At 41.3% G+C, this 16,390-nt stretch overlaps 2 protein-coding genes across 2 annotated transcripts; both read right to left on the minus strand.

The window, feature by feature from the left end:
• Window positions 1-38: 38 nt before the first annotated feature.
• ccl27a (chemokine (C-C motif) ligand 27a) lies at window positions 39-3,331 on the minus strand. Its single transcript, NM_001141478.1, is given in 3 exon segments — window positions 39-514; window positions 1,374-1,491; window positions 3,252-3,331. Coding segments are annotated over 3 exon segments (282 nt in total). The 5' UTR covers window positions 3,316-3,331; the 3' UTR covers window positions 39-414.
• A 1,447-nt stretch (window positions 3,332-4,778) lies between these two features.
• Window positions 4,779-6,756, minus strand: LOC100196388 (sialidase 4). The gene is made up of 3 exons (NM_001141417.1): window positions 6,591-6,756; window positions 5,809-6,013; window positions 4,779-5,607 (listed from the first exon to the last, which is right to left on the minus strand). Exons 1-3 carry the CDS (start codon window positions 6,708-6,710, stop codon window positions 5,462-5,464), a joined length of 471 nt encoding a protein of 156 aa, NP_001134889.1. The 5' UTR covers window positions 6,711-6,756; the 3' UTR covers window positions 4,779-5,461.
• Window positions 6,757-16,390: the final 9,634 nt, after the last annotated feature.

Consider the following 16,390-nt stretch of genomic DNA (forward strand, 5'->3'; position numbering starts at 1 on the left):
TGCAGCTCATACAAAAATCAACAACACAAGAATGTTTTGGGATAAGTATTGATTTTATTTCAGATATCACAGCCCTTGATTATTTATACAAAGTATAAGTAGAAAACAGTTTTTTGAATGCTATAGATTAGTTGGTGGATTACATGTAGACATGTATTAGATTTTTATTACACACACCACAGGTTTCTGCCTCAAACACATAGTAATGCATTTACAAAACTCCTCCAAAACACATAATGATAACCATGGAAAATGTCTAAAAAGACATGAAAGAAAAGTCAAGCTGCTGCACATTAATCTCAGTTAACCTAGAAGTAAAATGTTGCATTATTTGGTCAGGTGCCAGTTATGTTTACGTAGTCTGTCCACAAGGGATTAGCCACACATTAAAAAGTTCCCTCACTCCACAGAGAACTAATTCCTTTTCGGTTTTCCGTCCTTTTTTCTCTGCATCCTCTTCAGCTTTCTCTTTACCTTTGGGTGGGCACAGAGCTTCTTCCCTTTCACGTGCAGTCTATGGAAATGGGAGGATAAGACAGTCATTGGCTCAGGTCACCATCTGACATAGAGGGTCTTTCAAGGTCCTGAACAGTCATTCTGAAAAATAAATTATCTCTCATGGCTAACTAGCAGGAAGTTTGAAAAGACAGGCTGAGTGAGCGGGGACCTTAAATTCATGAGCTCTCCTTCACTGACAGCTCTTTGAAACGCCTATGTCAAGTAACTTGGATGCAGTGAATAGCGTTGCAGTAAAATGATCCCCAGCAAATTTGTTGATACACAAAGCAACTCAAATAACATTGAAAATGCATCAAATGATATAAACAAATGTAATACACATCTCCTGTTTGGCATGTCATTTGTGATGCGATTCACAGCAGCACTGACGGGTGTGTTAACTTGACAACTGCGTCAGTTTTGAACGACCCCCCCCTTTTTGTTCCATGCTGGCTGAAGACCTAGCTAGCCAGAAGATAGCTAACACCAGACACAGATGAAAGGGGAAACAAGGCGGTAAGAGATACGAGAATATCATGTTACCATTGGTGTATTCAAATGAGAATTAAGGTGATGTCACCTTGTCCCCTTAATGATGAAGCTAAGTGTTTGACATGGGAGAGGGGACCAGTAACTTTATGATAAAATGTTATCAATGTAGAAGTAACAGTCATTTTTCATACTTTGGTCATCATACCTTCAAATATCATCCAATTTCAAGAAAAACACGATTTTGACTGTTCTGACCTTTAACATAATTTATATCAGACAGTGGAATACTAACACTAGTATGTCATGACATTTTTCAATGATAGTAAATGTGTAATTGGGATACTACAATTAGTCTACTCTAGTCAGTAATGTGATGAACTCACACAAGTGCGTTGATGTCACAGACACCATTGCTTCTCTGCATCTCTGCTCTCTCCACCTTCCTCAGCACATTGGTGGGAATGTTCATAGATGTCGTCACACAGCATTTAGGAATGCCACCTGCAATGTTTACCATCAATTGTAAGAGTTGCAGTAATAGTGGCCTAAGTGATGGTACTGGTAATTGCAGCAGCAGTAGTGGAAGTTGTAGTGGTGGTACAGATGTAGGATCTTAATATGATCACTAAATGTAAACCTGTAGTATATTCAAGGTTTAAAAAGGCGTCAATAGTTGGTAATTTTAGTAATGGATCAACCCCCTACAAAAAAATGTCCATTAATTACTGTATAATCCACATAATAATTAACATTACCTGTTGCTCTAGGATTATTTTCCTGCTGTAGCAAACTGTCTCAAATCAAGATCATACATCTGTAGTAGTGGCTTCAGTAGGCATGGTAATAAAATAATAGCAGCAGTAGTAGTAATAATAGTTGTAGTAGTACAGGTAGTAGAGTGTTTTTTCAAAGAACAAGGAGTTGGAGAGGTAGCTGAAGTAGTAGTTTAGGTTGCTCCAAGAATCACAGACTAGTAAATTCTCCTTGAACTCAAGTGACCTGTGTTGTTTTAAACTGTGACTGTAGAACGACAGAAGAATGACAACCTAGTGGTTGATGAGTATCAACTGAAAGTAAACGAGTCACAACAGATAATACCCACAAATTATAACCCTGTCTGTGCCACCAAATAAACAATTTTGGGCAATACCATTCAGGGAACATAACTGCCATATGATAGTAACTGCCAATCTCTCTCTCTCTCTCTCTCTCTCTCTCTCTCTCTCTCTTTCTCTTTCTCTTTCTCTTAATCCCATGTGCATATACACACAGGCGCGCACGCGAGCACACACACACACACACACACACACACACACACACACACACACACACACCACAAGCTTCAGCATGAGCAATGCTTAGCATTTCCACTGAGATCTTGTGTCTCTACTCTCACACAGCCCCAAAAAATGAACATTCAAGGCAGCTAGCTACTCATTGAGTCCTATGCAAATGAGTGATGGTTTGATGACCAACCAATAGGTAAAAGTCATTGTTTACTAGGCCACTGCTGTTCTGATTTGTCAAATATCAATATTTGTTTGTCTAGCAAAAACTACTGCAAAATGTTCTGATGATAGAAATTAGAGTGGCAGGGGGCCAGATCCTGAACATTTCTTAATTTATACTGGTCTCTTTGATCAATTCTATACATTAATAAAATATCTGCATATGAATTTGGCTCTAGCATTTGTATGGTTTAAGCTACAAAAGATTATGACCGCATTCCCGAAAGCTACGACTCTAAGGAACACCTACGTACATTCTGTTTCCATCTCTGATACTCACAAGGACTCTGTTAGAAGGGAGTGTGACAAAAAAAATAAAATCTAATGACTGAGGGAAATTAATTCAAAGCTTACTGTGCTTCCTTCAGACTGGAATTTGGCATTACCTGATTTGTGTTATTTATTGAGATTCTTAGTTTTCAGATTATTTTAAAATTACCTCATTACTTTTAAGAGGCTTTTGAACAAAATAATGGTGAGCAAGCTTTGCACCTTTTCTTTTTCAATTTTCCTTTTCAAATTATTTGGTTGCACCTCGTTGGTTGAGCGCCCCCCACTTCTTCCCTAATTCGTTTTAGCAACATTTAAATTGAAGAAAAGTGCCTTATTGGTAGTTGCGTTGCTTTCTTATACAGTTCTTCCAAAGAATAATCGCATGTGGAAAATGTCCGGCCCCCCTGCAATTTACCTTTTGTACATCTGCCCCCCCTAAGAATATAGTTGAATAGACCTGTATTACAGTGTCTTCCTTACCTTCAGTGGTTGTGATGGCCAGAGCACACAGAAAGAGCAGCATCACCATCACTCTAAGATCCATGGTGACAGCGGGAGTGAGAGATCAAGTGAAACTCATCAGAATTTATACCGAATTCCTCCCCCCTCCTATCGCTGTGGGTTGTTGGTATTGGTCTGGCAGGTTTTAACAGGTTCGATTACTACTACATTTAACTTAATGAAAGACTACAACAACCTCACAATGCTTTGTGAGAGACATCATGTAGAATGGATAATAGAATATAGGTCGCAAACCAATAACAGAGATCTAGGTGGAGCAGCCTGGTAAAAGCCAGGGTAAAAGTGGGGGCAGTGCATACCAAACCAACACAGTAAACAAAGGGGGCTATACTGTCAATATAGCGCAAATAATGCAATTTAAGGTTGAGCTGCGTTGATAGAACTCATATCATGTTCAGTATGTATTTTGTTGTTCCATCAAAAAAAGTATGAAAATACCCACCAGTGAAATCGCTAATAAATCTATTTGCTGATAAATTGAAGAGTTCTACACTCCAACTCTTAACTATTTCCAGAAATCTTCACATGGTAGCATTCCACCTGGGGAATTTTATGGTGTGAATCAGTAAGTAGTTGATTGGTTTGTCCAGGAAAACATGCTCAATAAGAGCAGAGCTATCAAAGCATTGATGAAGAGTGTTTGTTTAGCACTATGACAGACCTACTAAATCATCTCAACACTTGTTTGACAGTAGTAAACTGCTAATGACTTGCGTATGTTCCACCCCCTCTCTCTCACTCTCACTCACTACCAGGCAATTTGCAATTGCTTTATTGCAAAATCACATATGTGACGACCCTCCCACTCTGTCTGCCAAATTCTTTCTCTTTGCTTTTGTTTTCCTTAATAAGATGGGTAGTCAGTGAAATAGGACACACCTGGGCTCGGGTGTGTCCCAGGGATAAATACACCTTTTCCCCCATTCATTAGAGAGACTCTCTCCATGCAGACACACTGTATTTTTGGTTGTGGCATTTTATGGCTTGTTTATTTTGGCACCGCTCAACACCCCACATTATCACTACCTTTGCACGCAACCACTCACTTACGCTACTGATTACTGCCTACACACACACACCATTGTTAATTGTATATAGTTTACTTTATTTAATAAATATATTTTTGTTATTCCGTTATCTCTGCGTTGTCTCCCTTTTTGTTACGGGCTACGAGCTGGTTCGTGACACATAGGTGTCTTCGCAAACCTCCTCAGACCAGGTGTTATTTAACCATCAGTGAACTTTATAATTAAATATCCAGGTATTGGCTGCACATACCATCCTAGAAAACCCCCACACGCATGCACGCACACGCACGCACACACACACACACACACACACACACACACACACACACTGCAGAACCAGTCAAGACGCATCCGTTTCTTTCAGCAAATCAAAACTATGAGACAGGTATAATTACTCTTTAGAAGTACAAAAACCTGGCTTGGAACTGGGTACAAAAGACAACCGACAAGTTTGGTTAGTAGTGACTTCTTGATATCTTTAATTCAGTTATACCACAGCAGTGATTTTCAGTAAATGGTGATTCATAATAGTAATATCTGTAATGCACTGCATTAATGTAGTGATCTACAAGCACTTCACATACTAACAACAATGATTGTTGAACATTAATCTGATCATTCTACAACACTGCAAGAAAACTATTTATTTCCTACATATTTAAATGTTTGTATTTCTGTGGTGTATACATGACCTATTTATATTGAGGCATTAGGAAAAACAATGTCTTGTAGAACTTAAAACTTATATATGTAATGTGTGTATGTGTATATACGTTCATAGGTGGAGAAAACACTCTTTCTTTGACAGTTCATAACTCTATCCATTTTATCCTGTTATTCATGTCAGTTTAACCATTTTGCCTGATTCCAAATCGACCCATCCGCTAGCCTAGGTACTGTATAGATGTAAAAGGTTTTGATAGTAGTGGTCAACAATATGGCGAAATCTCCATCACTAGGCAAGGTGGAACAATTACCATATTGCTAAAACCTATCCAATTACTTGAAGTTCCTTCTGAAAAAATAAAGTAATTCATTTCAATCTTTTCCGATCTACGAGAAGTGTCAAAGGCTAGCTAGTAAGGGTTGATTTGGAGTTAGGCAACGTGTAAGCGAATCTCTGGAGTAAGATTGTTACTTTTAGTATTCACTCTGCCCCCTGGTGGCAAAGTGTAGCTGGCGCAGCAGCAGTTCCTCCGGTGAGCCACTTCTGGCTCCAGCGCTGTGATCCGCAGGAGAGTGGTACCGACTCTCCCCCAAACAGTCTGGATCTAGAACACAGCTCTCTGTCGACATACATACAATAATGAGGGTTAGAAAGCGATATAAACATAGCATTTATTGTGCAAGTATACACGGGTATGCACAGACAGACACAGACAGACATACAGAGGCAGATGGCAGACAGACAGACAAACGGGTAAGCGCACAACCACACACACAGACGAAACACAATAGACAGAAATAAACAACGACACCTACTGTACCTGAGTCACAGCAAACTCCTGTTGCAGCGCAGTGTCCTGCATCAGATCCACAAGGTCTCCCTCCTGTCTGGCAGGGGGTGGGCAGGTAATTCTCCTCAAAGCAGCGTGCTGTCTCTGAGGAGCCCATCCAGCAGCCCAGCCCCTCCCCACAGCAGATACTGGGGCCAAAGCAGCGGCCCTGGTCCCCTGGTCCACATGTCATGCACTTCAGGGGGAGAGACCAGTTAGCTGGCTTTCTATTGTTTTTATGCTAGTGGAAACTCAATGTGTCATTTGTTTATGATTTAATTATTGATAATAGTTGGTATTGGAAATACAATTATCCATTAAAAAAAAATTCAAATGTTTTCATTGTTGTAGGCCTATGAGTGTTTTAAGGAGCACTGGAAGCATAGATGAACTCCAAGAAAAAAAATATAATATAAATATAAATTCCATTCCGCATTTATTATAACCGTGTAAATACCGAATAGCATAAAAAAATAGGCTCTATATTGATGAGTTGTCAACATAACAGTATGACCATTAGAAAAAACATAACTGTAAAATGCATTAGGAAAAATAAATTACTGCACCCGGTAATTTTCAAATGGTCACTTTCCAAACCTTTAGGCCTATGGATTATAATACCGTTGTTAGGTGCGTAATGGAAAGATGGTAGCCTAGTCTATCTACTCTGGGGGGAAACACAGCGCAAAGTAATTACCTTTCAAGCATAGTGTAGCCTATATAGCCTAAAAAGAGGACTCGGGAAAATAGAACAGTCTGTAATGTAGGCCTACCTGTCTGCTGCCGGTGTCCTGTAACGCGCGTTTCCCGCCTCTGGGACAGTTCTGGATGTAGCACGCAGAGGAGAACGCTAGGAGTCCGATGACGCACAGTAGAAGCGTGGAATGTGGCATTGCAATTGTGCAGAAAAAGCGCACCTATATTCCTCTTGCTGCTTCACGGATGACTGACAGATATTCGATGCTATCCGTTACTTTTATGGGATGGGTTTGTTATTCAAAGTTGTTTGACGTCAGAGTTTTTTCATACATTTGCCTCTAGTGATGGAGTTAGGGTACTAGGGGGTAACAAGCCCCCAGGGGTAACTGCCACCTCCCCTGTAATTCACATTAAGACCACAAGATGTCACCAAATTATTTTCCCAACACTTTCTCTGGCTGCCACTGCTCTTGCTCAACAAAACATGTCCTCTGTGTCATCACAACTTTTGGAGATATTTCAACAAAATGATTTTGTGGTAAGTTGATCACATTTTTTTTAAATTTGAAAAAAAAAGCTATATTCCAATGAAGTTAGATCTATATATATATTTAGAAATATACAAGTAGGAAAGCCTTAACATTAATAATCCACTTGTTTAGAGAGGAAAATGTAGATAATTATTTTGTAAAGCAGGATGTTGGATGAGTATGTTGGGGGCAACTCGCCTACTTTATGCTAACTTTCTAGCTAGCAAATTCACTAGCAGTAAATGCTAGCCAGCTAGCTAGTTAGCATAAGCTGCTAGGAGTGCTAGCTAGCAACATTACTACCAGATTGTCTGAGGTAAAATACATTAAAAAAAGATAAAGTAACTTAATTGCAATTGTAAATGTTTCCACTAATGACTGACAGTTTTACACTAAATGCTACTTTATAACCTTTTAGCTATTTTACACAGCTTTTTATGTCATATAGCTAGATAGCTAGCTACGTTTTTGAGTTTCTTGTTTATTTTTATTAATCAACGTTTCAGTAACAGTGCCGGTTTTAGCCAGTCGGCTAATTTTCGACTGAAGTCCCTGGGAAGGTTTCCAGAGAGAGCTTTTCAATTGGTATCTCTCCTCCTGTTTTCAGTCACAGGTGGGGACTGGGTTAGGTGTGAACAGTGAAGGAGGTGGGCTCATGAGTTGTGCTCCAATTTTACTGGGGATAGCTTTATTTGTGACCTATTTACAAATTAGAATCGTACAATAGCAGAGAACAAGAGTTTCCACAATGTTACATTTAATGAATGAGTTCAGTTATGAGTTATTGTTATTAAATTATATTATAAATGATATATTATATATATATATATAATATATATAATTATATATATAAGTTAAATTATAAATGATATATTCCAATATTATATAATGTTATTAGTTACAGTGGCTTTGGAAAGTATTCAAACCCCTTGAGACCTTTTCCACATTTTGTTAGCATGGTGGTGGCAGCATTATGCTGTGGGGATGTTTTTCAGCGGCAGGGACTGGGAGACTAGTCAGGATTGAGGGTAAGATGAATGGCCCAGCCAGAGTGGCCCAGCCAGCCAGAGCTCGGTCTTGAACCCGATCAAACATCTCTGGAGAGACCTGAAAATAGCTGTGCAGCAACGCTCCCCATCTAACGTGACAGAGCTTGAGAGGATCTGTATAGAAGAATGGGAAAACTCCCCAAATATACAGTTGAAGTCGGAGGTTTACATACACTTATGTTGGAGTCACTAAAACTCATTTTTCAACCACTCCACAAATTTCTTGTTAACAAACTATAGTTTTGGCAAGTCGGTTAGGACATCTACTTTGTGCATGACACAAGTAATTTTTCCAACAATTGTTTACAGACAGATTATTTCACTGTATCTCATTTCCAGTGGGTCAGAAGTTTACATACACTAAGTTGACTGTGCCTTTAAACAGCTTGGAAAATTCCAGAAAATGATGTCATGGCTTTAGAAGCTTCTGATAGGCTAATTGACATCATTTGAGTGAATTGGAGGTGTACCTGTGGATGTATTTCAAGGCCTACGTTCAAACTCAGTGCCTCTTTGCTTGACATCATGGGAAAATCAAAAGAAATCAGCCAAGACCTCAGAAAATAATTGTAGACCTCCACAAGTCTGGTTCATCCTTGGGAGCAATTTCCAAACGCCTGAAGGTACCACGTTCATCTGTACAAACAATAATATGCAAGTATAAACAGCATGGGACCATGCAGCCGTCATACCGCTCAGGAAGGAGACGAGTTCTGTCTCCTAGAGATGAACGTACTTTGGTGCGAAAAGTGCAAATCAATCCCAGAACAACAGCAAAGGACCTTGTGAAGATGCTGGAGGAAACAGGTACAAAAGTATCTATATCCACAGTAAAACGAGTCCTATATCGACATAACCTGAAAGGCCGCTCAGCAAGGAAGAAGCCACTGCTCCAAAAACGCCATAAAAAAGCCAGACTACGGTTTGCAACTGCACATGGGGACCAAGAGCGTACATTTTGGAGAAATGTCCTCTGGTCTGATGAAACAAAAATAGAACTGTTTGGCCATAATGACCATCGTTATGTTTGGAGGAAAAAGGGGGAGGCTTGCAAGCTGAAGAACACCATCCCAACCGTGAAGCACGGGGGTGGCAGCATCATGTTGTGGGAGTGTTTTGCTGCAGGAGGGAAATGGTTCTTCCAAATGGACAATGACCCCAAGCATACTTCCAAAGTTATGGAAAAATGGCTTAAGGACTACAAAGTCAAGGTATTGTAGTGGCCATCACAAAGCCCTGACTTCAATCCTATAGAACATTTGTGGGCAGAACTGAAAAAGCGTGTGCGAGCAAGGAGGCCTATAAACCTGACTCAGTTACACCAGCTCTGTCAGGAGGAATGGGCCAAAATTCACCCAACTTATTGTGGGAAGCTTGTGGAAGGCTACCCGAAATGTTTGACCCAAGTTAAACAATTTAAAGGCAATGCTACCAAATACTAATTGAGTGTATACAAACTTCTGACACACTGGGAATGTGATGAAAGAAGTAAAAGCTGAAATAAATCATTCTCTCTACTATTATTCTAACATTTCACATTCTTAAAATAAAATGGTGATCCTAACTGACCTAAAACAGGGAATATTTACTAGGATTAAATGTCAGGAATTGTGAAAAACTGAGTTTAAATGTATTTGGCTAAGGTGTATGTAAACTTCTACTTCAACTGTAGGTGTGCCAAGCTTGTAGCAACATACTCAAGTCTGTAATCGCTTCCAAAGGTGCTTCAACAGAGTACTGAGTAAAGGGTGTGAATACTTATGTAAATTGTGATATTTCAGATTACATTCTTTAATAAATGGGCAAAAATGTAAATAATTCTGGTTTTACTTTGTCATAATGGGATATTGTGTGCAGATTGATTAGGTGGAAAAAACGATTGAATCAATTTTAGAATAAGGCTGTAACGTAAAAGTCAAGGGGTCTGAATACTTTCTGAAGGAACTGTATATTCCATTCCAATATTCCAATGAATCTTTTTTACATTAATTAAAAACAACTATTGAAAACCTTTTGCTCCTGAATGTCATTTTAAAGACTGCTGGGATTTAAAATCTTGCATTATTCAAATAATATTTTGTGCAATTGTACATAATGGACTGTATGGAAAAGGAACAACGGAGAAAGAACAAATAAAATGAATGTGCAGGTGAGTTAAAAAGAGGAACTCTCCTTATACTGCGGATATTAACGGTGACATGTGCAACACCATTTCCCCCCCATATTTTATAAAAATGATTCAAATAAGACAACTAGACTTAGCTTTTAATTATTACATACTAAACAATTTAAACCCGACCCATGAAATGGATTTTAACACACTTGTGTGAAACCCTATGCCATAATCTTCTACAGGGGTTACTGGCAACCCGATACTGGCTAAGTTGCCCCCGGTACTTTTAAAAAACACCCCTTTTCTAAAAACAACATTTCATGAAATACCTTTAAAAAGTGTAAACTGTAGCCATTTATTTCCCTTTATTGTTTATTTGCCTAAGCATAACCTTCATCCACATACCATTTTTTCCCCAAGCGTTGCTGTTTTGTGTTAGCAATTAGACATCGATCTTGGGGGGGCTAGTTACCCTCTAGTACCCTACTAATGAACAATTCCCATTATCCTAAGCCATACCATATTCTATTTTGCTTCTCAATTCAGTTAGACTTTTTGTCCTTCCCGTGTGGCATAACCTATGCCACCATGATGTCCTTTCAATTGAGAGTATTTCCTATTCCTTTTCTGTTTTGCCTCAGATTTTAGGATGGTGCTGTTGCATGTTTTTTGAGAGTTGTAGGTTGCCCACATTTAGAAGGAAGGAGAAAGGTAAAGACCACTCAGGATTAGATCCACCCGTTGTATAAAACAGAAATAAACAATTTGTTCAATAATGTTAGGTAGACAGTGCCCTGCTTGGAAACAACACGTATCCCTGGAACTTCATGTAGCCTATAGGCCACCTGTAGCTCCACATTGCTGTAATAATTGTTAGCTAAGATACAGTAAAGTTACACTAGCTAAATCATTTTTGCGGTTAACATAGAATTGTCTGGTGATGTCATTGAGATCAATAGATAAAATGAAATTGGCCTTGATTTTCAGATGAGTTTCAAAGGAAGAAAACAACATTTTCATGCATTTTGGTGTAGAATGTCCCACCCCAAGTGACCTTCTCACAGTCATTAACCCAAAAAATTCCCCGCTACCTCTGCTGCTGCTGCTGAAGAATATCCTAGGGGAAACACTGTACCTATCTAATCCTTTTCAGATCGGCATAAGTCAGAGCCATGCACAAGGACCTGGGGGTTAGGGGCAGAGGTTGTTTCAATGTTTCTGGACAGAGCCAAAGATAACCAGTTCTGATAGCTAGATAGCAGAACACTCAGTGCAGGGGTGGGATGTATAGACACTGCCTGGCCAAGGTAGTCTATACAACTGGCACATAATGGCCTTGACTGTATGACCCTGCGAATAGAGGGATGGAGGCGGTCACTTGTTTTCAGGACACCACAGAGCAGGGAGAGGGTTGAAGTTAATAGAAAGAGAGAACAAGGGAATGAGAGGGAAAGGGAGAGGGAAGAGAAAGAGACGTCACACAGTGTCTGTCTCCGCATCCAAAATTCTAAATTATCTGAGCAACAAAAGAGACCTTTGAACCTGGCAGAAGAAAACATCTAGTCTGTATTCAAAACTGCATGTATACTCATTTGGTTTAATTTTTATGAATTATTTATGTACAAGCAACTGCCAAAATAATGGAAACACTTGAGTAACTGAGGGATAAAGTTGCCTATATTGAAAGAAGGTGCTTCCACACAGGTGTGGTTCCTGAGTTAATTAAGCAATTAACATCCCATCATGCTTAGGGTCATGTATTAAAAGGCTGGGCAGGCCACTATTTTTGCATCCCCATAGGATGACAATGCTCCCATCCACAGGGCACGAGTGGTCATTGAATGGTTTGATGAGCATGAAAACGATGTTAACCATATGACATGGCAGTTTCAGTCACCAGATCTCAACCCAATTGAACACTTCTGGAGCGGCGCCTGAGACAGTGTTTTCCACCACCATCAACAAAACACAAAATGATGGAATTTCTTGTGGAAGAATGGTGTCGCCAGGGGAGAACGACTGCTCCCTCTCATTGAAGGCATGGAAGTTCAAGGCCAACAGCTGTACTGCAGGCATTATTAGCAGAAAACAGGATCCCCACTATAGTGAATATAACATTTTAATATTCGTGGTCAATCTTAGTGTAAATAAAAAAATGTTTTTGAAGACAACCATGGTACCAATAATTGCTTCTAATACACCAGATGTAGAATCAGAATCACATTTATTGTCCTACAAGAGGAAACTCTTGGCACAGCTCACACATGAATTGATAAAACAAATATGAAACACAGAAGAAACAGACAAAAGGCATAAATAGGAAAAATGACATGGAATTTTTCACTATGGTGATACTCCCCGGGATGAAACTCCTCTCGAAACGCGCAGTGATGCCACTCTGACATTGCTCATCCTAATACTTATATATTCCTTAATTCCATTATTTTACTGTAACAGATATCAATTATGCTCTGGTACAGTAGCAGAAGGAGTTTGGATTTGACGGACAGGTTGTGCATATGTCTGATGACAGACAGATGTGCTGGGATTTCTAAGTTATTTTAGTGGTATGTTGTTCGAAGGTGAGCTTGTGGTTTATTGTTATTCCGAGATATTTGAATGAAGGAACCATTTTGACGGCCTCTCTGATGAGAATAGTGGAAGTCGATGGTTAAGATCCAGGTGATTATTGCGCCATCATTTACTGAATAGGTTAACGGATGATTGATATTGCTGGAAGGAGGGGGGTTGTTCAGGAGGGACAGGATGGCTGTGTCATCAGAGTACTTGAAAAGGAGTGTATTCTGGTCCATGCTTTGGCAGTCCTTAGCGTACCGGGTGTAGAGGAATGGACTAAGAACGCAACCCTGGGGCACGCCCGTGTTGGTGATGTGCACAGAGGACAGGGTTTTATCTGTCCTCATGGCCTGGGGTCTGCCACTTAAAAAGTTGTGGATCCAGCAGATGATGGTGGGAGATACGTCCAGGTTATTGAGCTTTTGAATCATAGTGTGCCATTGGATGGTGTTGAAGGCAGATTTAAAATCCACGAACAGGATGCATGTGTAATTCCACATTCCCTCCAGGAGTTACAGGAGCCTGTGCAGCATGCAGACCACCTTCTCATCTGTTTCTCTCCCCGCTTTGTAAACAAACTAGTAGGGATCAAGGGGGAGTTAACAGTGGCCAGTAGGATGTTAAGAACCAGTCTTTCCAAGCATTTCATGATCAGTGATGTGAGAGGAACAGGTCGGTAATGGTTGAACTCAGTCGGGGGAGACTTTTGGGGAATGGGGACGATAGTAGTTGCCTTCCATAGTGTGGGGATTGTGTATATTATTGAACCGATTATTTTACAATCGCAGACAGAAGAACTTATAAGGATAGGCCTAATTTAGTTGCTAATGGCAGCCTGCAGTACCCTGGGCAGCCTTCAACTTGAGTAAAGCCGTGCAACTCCCTACGGACTCGGGAGAGGCGAAGTTCGAGAGCCATGCTTCCTACGAATCACGACCCTGCCAAGCCGCACTGCTTCTTGACACACTGCTCACTAACCCGGAAGCCAGCTGCACCAATGTGTCGGAGGAAACACCGTCCAGCTGGCGACCGGAGTCAGCTTGCAGGCGCCCGACCCGCCACAAGGAGTCGCTAGAGCGCTGTAGGACAAGGAATTCCAAAACCCAAACCCTCCCCTAACCCAGACGACGCTGGGCCAATTGTGTGCTGCCTCATGGGTCTCCCGGTCACGGCTGGCTGTGACACAGCCTGGGGTCGAACACGGGTCTGTAGTGACGCCTCAAGCACTGCTTTAGACCGTTGTGCCACTCGTGAGGCCCCTTAAGTGTTCTTACACTATGATTTTGAACATGCAAAGCAACTGGGAAACGTCTATGGCAGGCATTGTCACCTTAGCTTGCTACATAACTTCTGAGTGATAGGAAGCACGAGCACCTACCAATCAGCGTAAACTACTGCACACACACCTGTCATTACAATGACAATTAGCGTAGTCATGTCAGCAAATGACTGCTGTCTGAACACAGCCACGTGTAACTTGCTGTTTGGACAGTCAGTATTCCAAAACGGATTTGAAAAACAAAACTGATTTGAGCATTAAGGCCTGCAGTGTGAACAAGGCTTAACAATGGGAATACCTGTCCTCACAAATGGAAGGCAAGCGGGACTTGGCGAGATCAGGTGGGACCATTCTAGCCCAGGGGTTCTTAAACTTTTTCAGCCTGGGACCCAAATGAGAAATTCTGTGTTTTCTTGGACCCAAGCTTTTCTGGCAATTGTGCCAAATGTTAAGACAACACACCGTTATTAATGGCCTATTTGCGAGACTGACTTATTTCAATAGACATAGGCTAGGCATACTGACTAACATCTGGGTTTAAAATTGTAATTCAACTTTGCCATGGTTTGCTGAGCTAGATGCAGGTAGCCGAAAGCCCCTGAAAAGGCCAACATGTTATTTCAGAGTGAATTTATCTAAAGAGCTCTTGTGCGCCAAAAGTCATTTTCCAATGATTTGTCGCCGTTATCGGTTCTAGCGCGTTAATGTTATACGGAAAAAGTGTGTCTCCATAATAACACATCTAAATAGCCTAGCTACAAATGGTAAAACGTTGTCACATGTGCTGCAACTACTCCTTGACAGTTACCTCTGCTGCAGCACTCTCTCAACGCACACACACTCCTCTGGCCCTCCCCACCCTTCATTCATTCACTCACTCACTCAGTAACAACCTGCTCACTGCCTGATACTCAGCAGCAGCAGGTTATAGTTAATATATATATGTGATCTCAATTTTAAAGTAGTAAATTTTCTTCTTCATTCCAGCCCAGTTGACTACTTTAAAATGGTGCAATCCCTCAATGGCAATGTCCATGCTAAAGTCCAGTTTTATCAGTGCATACATAACACCCTAACCATTACGAAATAACCCCCACGTAGCAAATTAGTAAGTATACTGCTCAAAAAAATAAAGGGAACACTTAAACAACACATCCTAGATCTGAATGAAAGAAATAATCTTATTAAATACTTTTTTCTTTACATAGTTGAATGTGTTGACAACAAAATCACACAAAAATAATCAATGGAAATCCAATTTATCAACCCATGGAGGTCTGGACTTGGAGTCACACTCAAAATTAAAGTGGAAAACCACACTACAGGCTGATCCAACTTTGATGTAATGTCCTTAAAACAAGTCAAAATGAGGCTCAGTAGTGTGTGTGCCCTCCACGTGCCTGTATGACCTCCCTACAACGCCTGGGCATGCCCCTGATGAGGTGGCGGATGGTCTCCTGAGGGATCGCCTCCCAGACCTGGACTAAAGCATCCGCCAACTCCTGGACAGTCTGTGGTGCAACGTGGCATTGGTGGATGGAGCGAGACATGATGTCCCAGATGTGCTCAATTGGATTCAGGTCTGGGGAACGGGCGGGCCAGTCCATACCATCAATGCCTTCCTCTTGCAGGAACTGCTGATACACTCCAGCCACATGAGGTCTAGCATTGTCTTGCATTAGGAGGAACCCAGGGCCAACCGCACCAGCATATGGTCTCACAAGGGGTCTGAGGATCTCATCTCGGTACCTAATGGCAGTCAGGCTACCTCTGGCGAGCACATGGAAGGCTGTGCGGCCCCCCAAAGAAATGCCACCCCACACCATGACTGACCCACCACCAAACCGGTCATGCTGGAGGATGTTGCAGGCAGCAGAACGTTCTCCACGGCGTCTCCAGACTCTGTCACGTCTGTCACGTGCTCAGTGTGAACCAACTTTCATCTGTGAAGAGCACAGGGCGCCAGTGGCGAATTTGCCAATCTTGGTGTTCTCTGGCAAATGCCAAACGTCCTGCACGGTGTTGGGCTGTAAGGACAACCCCCACCTGTGGACGTCGGGCCCTCATACCACCCTTATGGAGTCTGTTTCTGACCGTTTGAGCAGACACATGCACATTTGTGGCCTGCTGGAGGTCATGTTGCAGGGCTCTGGCAGTGCTTCTCCTGCTCTTCCTTGCACAAAGGCGGAGGTAGCGGTCCTGCTGCTGGGTTGTTGCCCTCCTACGGCCTCCTCCATGTCTCCTGATGTACTGGCCTGTCTCCTGGTAGCGCCTCCATGCTCTGGACACTACGCTGACAGACACAGCAAACCTTCTTGCCACAGAT

Source organism: Salmo salar, chromosome ssa24, assembly GCF_905237065.1.
Source record: "Salmo salar chromosome ssa24, Ssal_v3.1, whole genome shotgun sequence".
In the NCBI taxonomy this organism is placed as follows: Eukaryota; Metazoa; Chordata; class Actinopteri; order Salmoniformes; family Salmonidae; genus Salmo; species Salmo salar.

Bases quoted from the DNA above. Each gene is read 5' to 3' on its own strand.
- LOC100196388 (NM_001141417.1), bottom strand. From the start codon at position 6,710: ATGCCACATTCCACGCTTCTACTGTGCGTCATCGGACTCCTAGCGTTC. The intron at 6,014-6,590 runs GTAGGCCTACAT...CTCCCCCTGAAG, and splicing joins AGGACACCGGCAGCAGACAG to TGCATGACATGTGGACCAGG. The intron at 5,608-5,808 runs GTACAGTAGGTG...GTATGTCGACAG, and splicing joins AGGAGTTTGCTGTGACTCAG to AGAGCTGTGTTCTAGATCCA.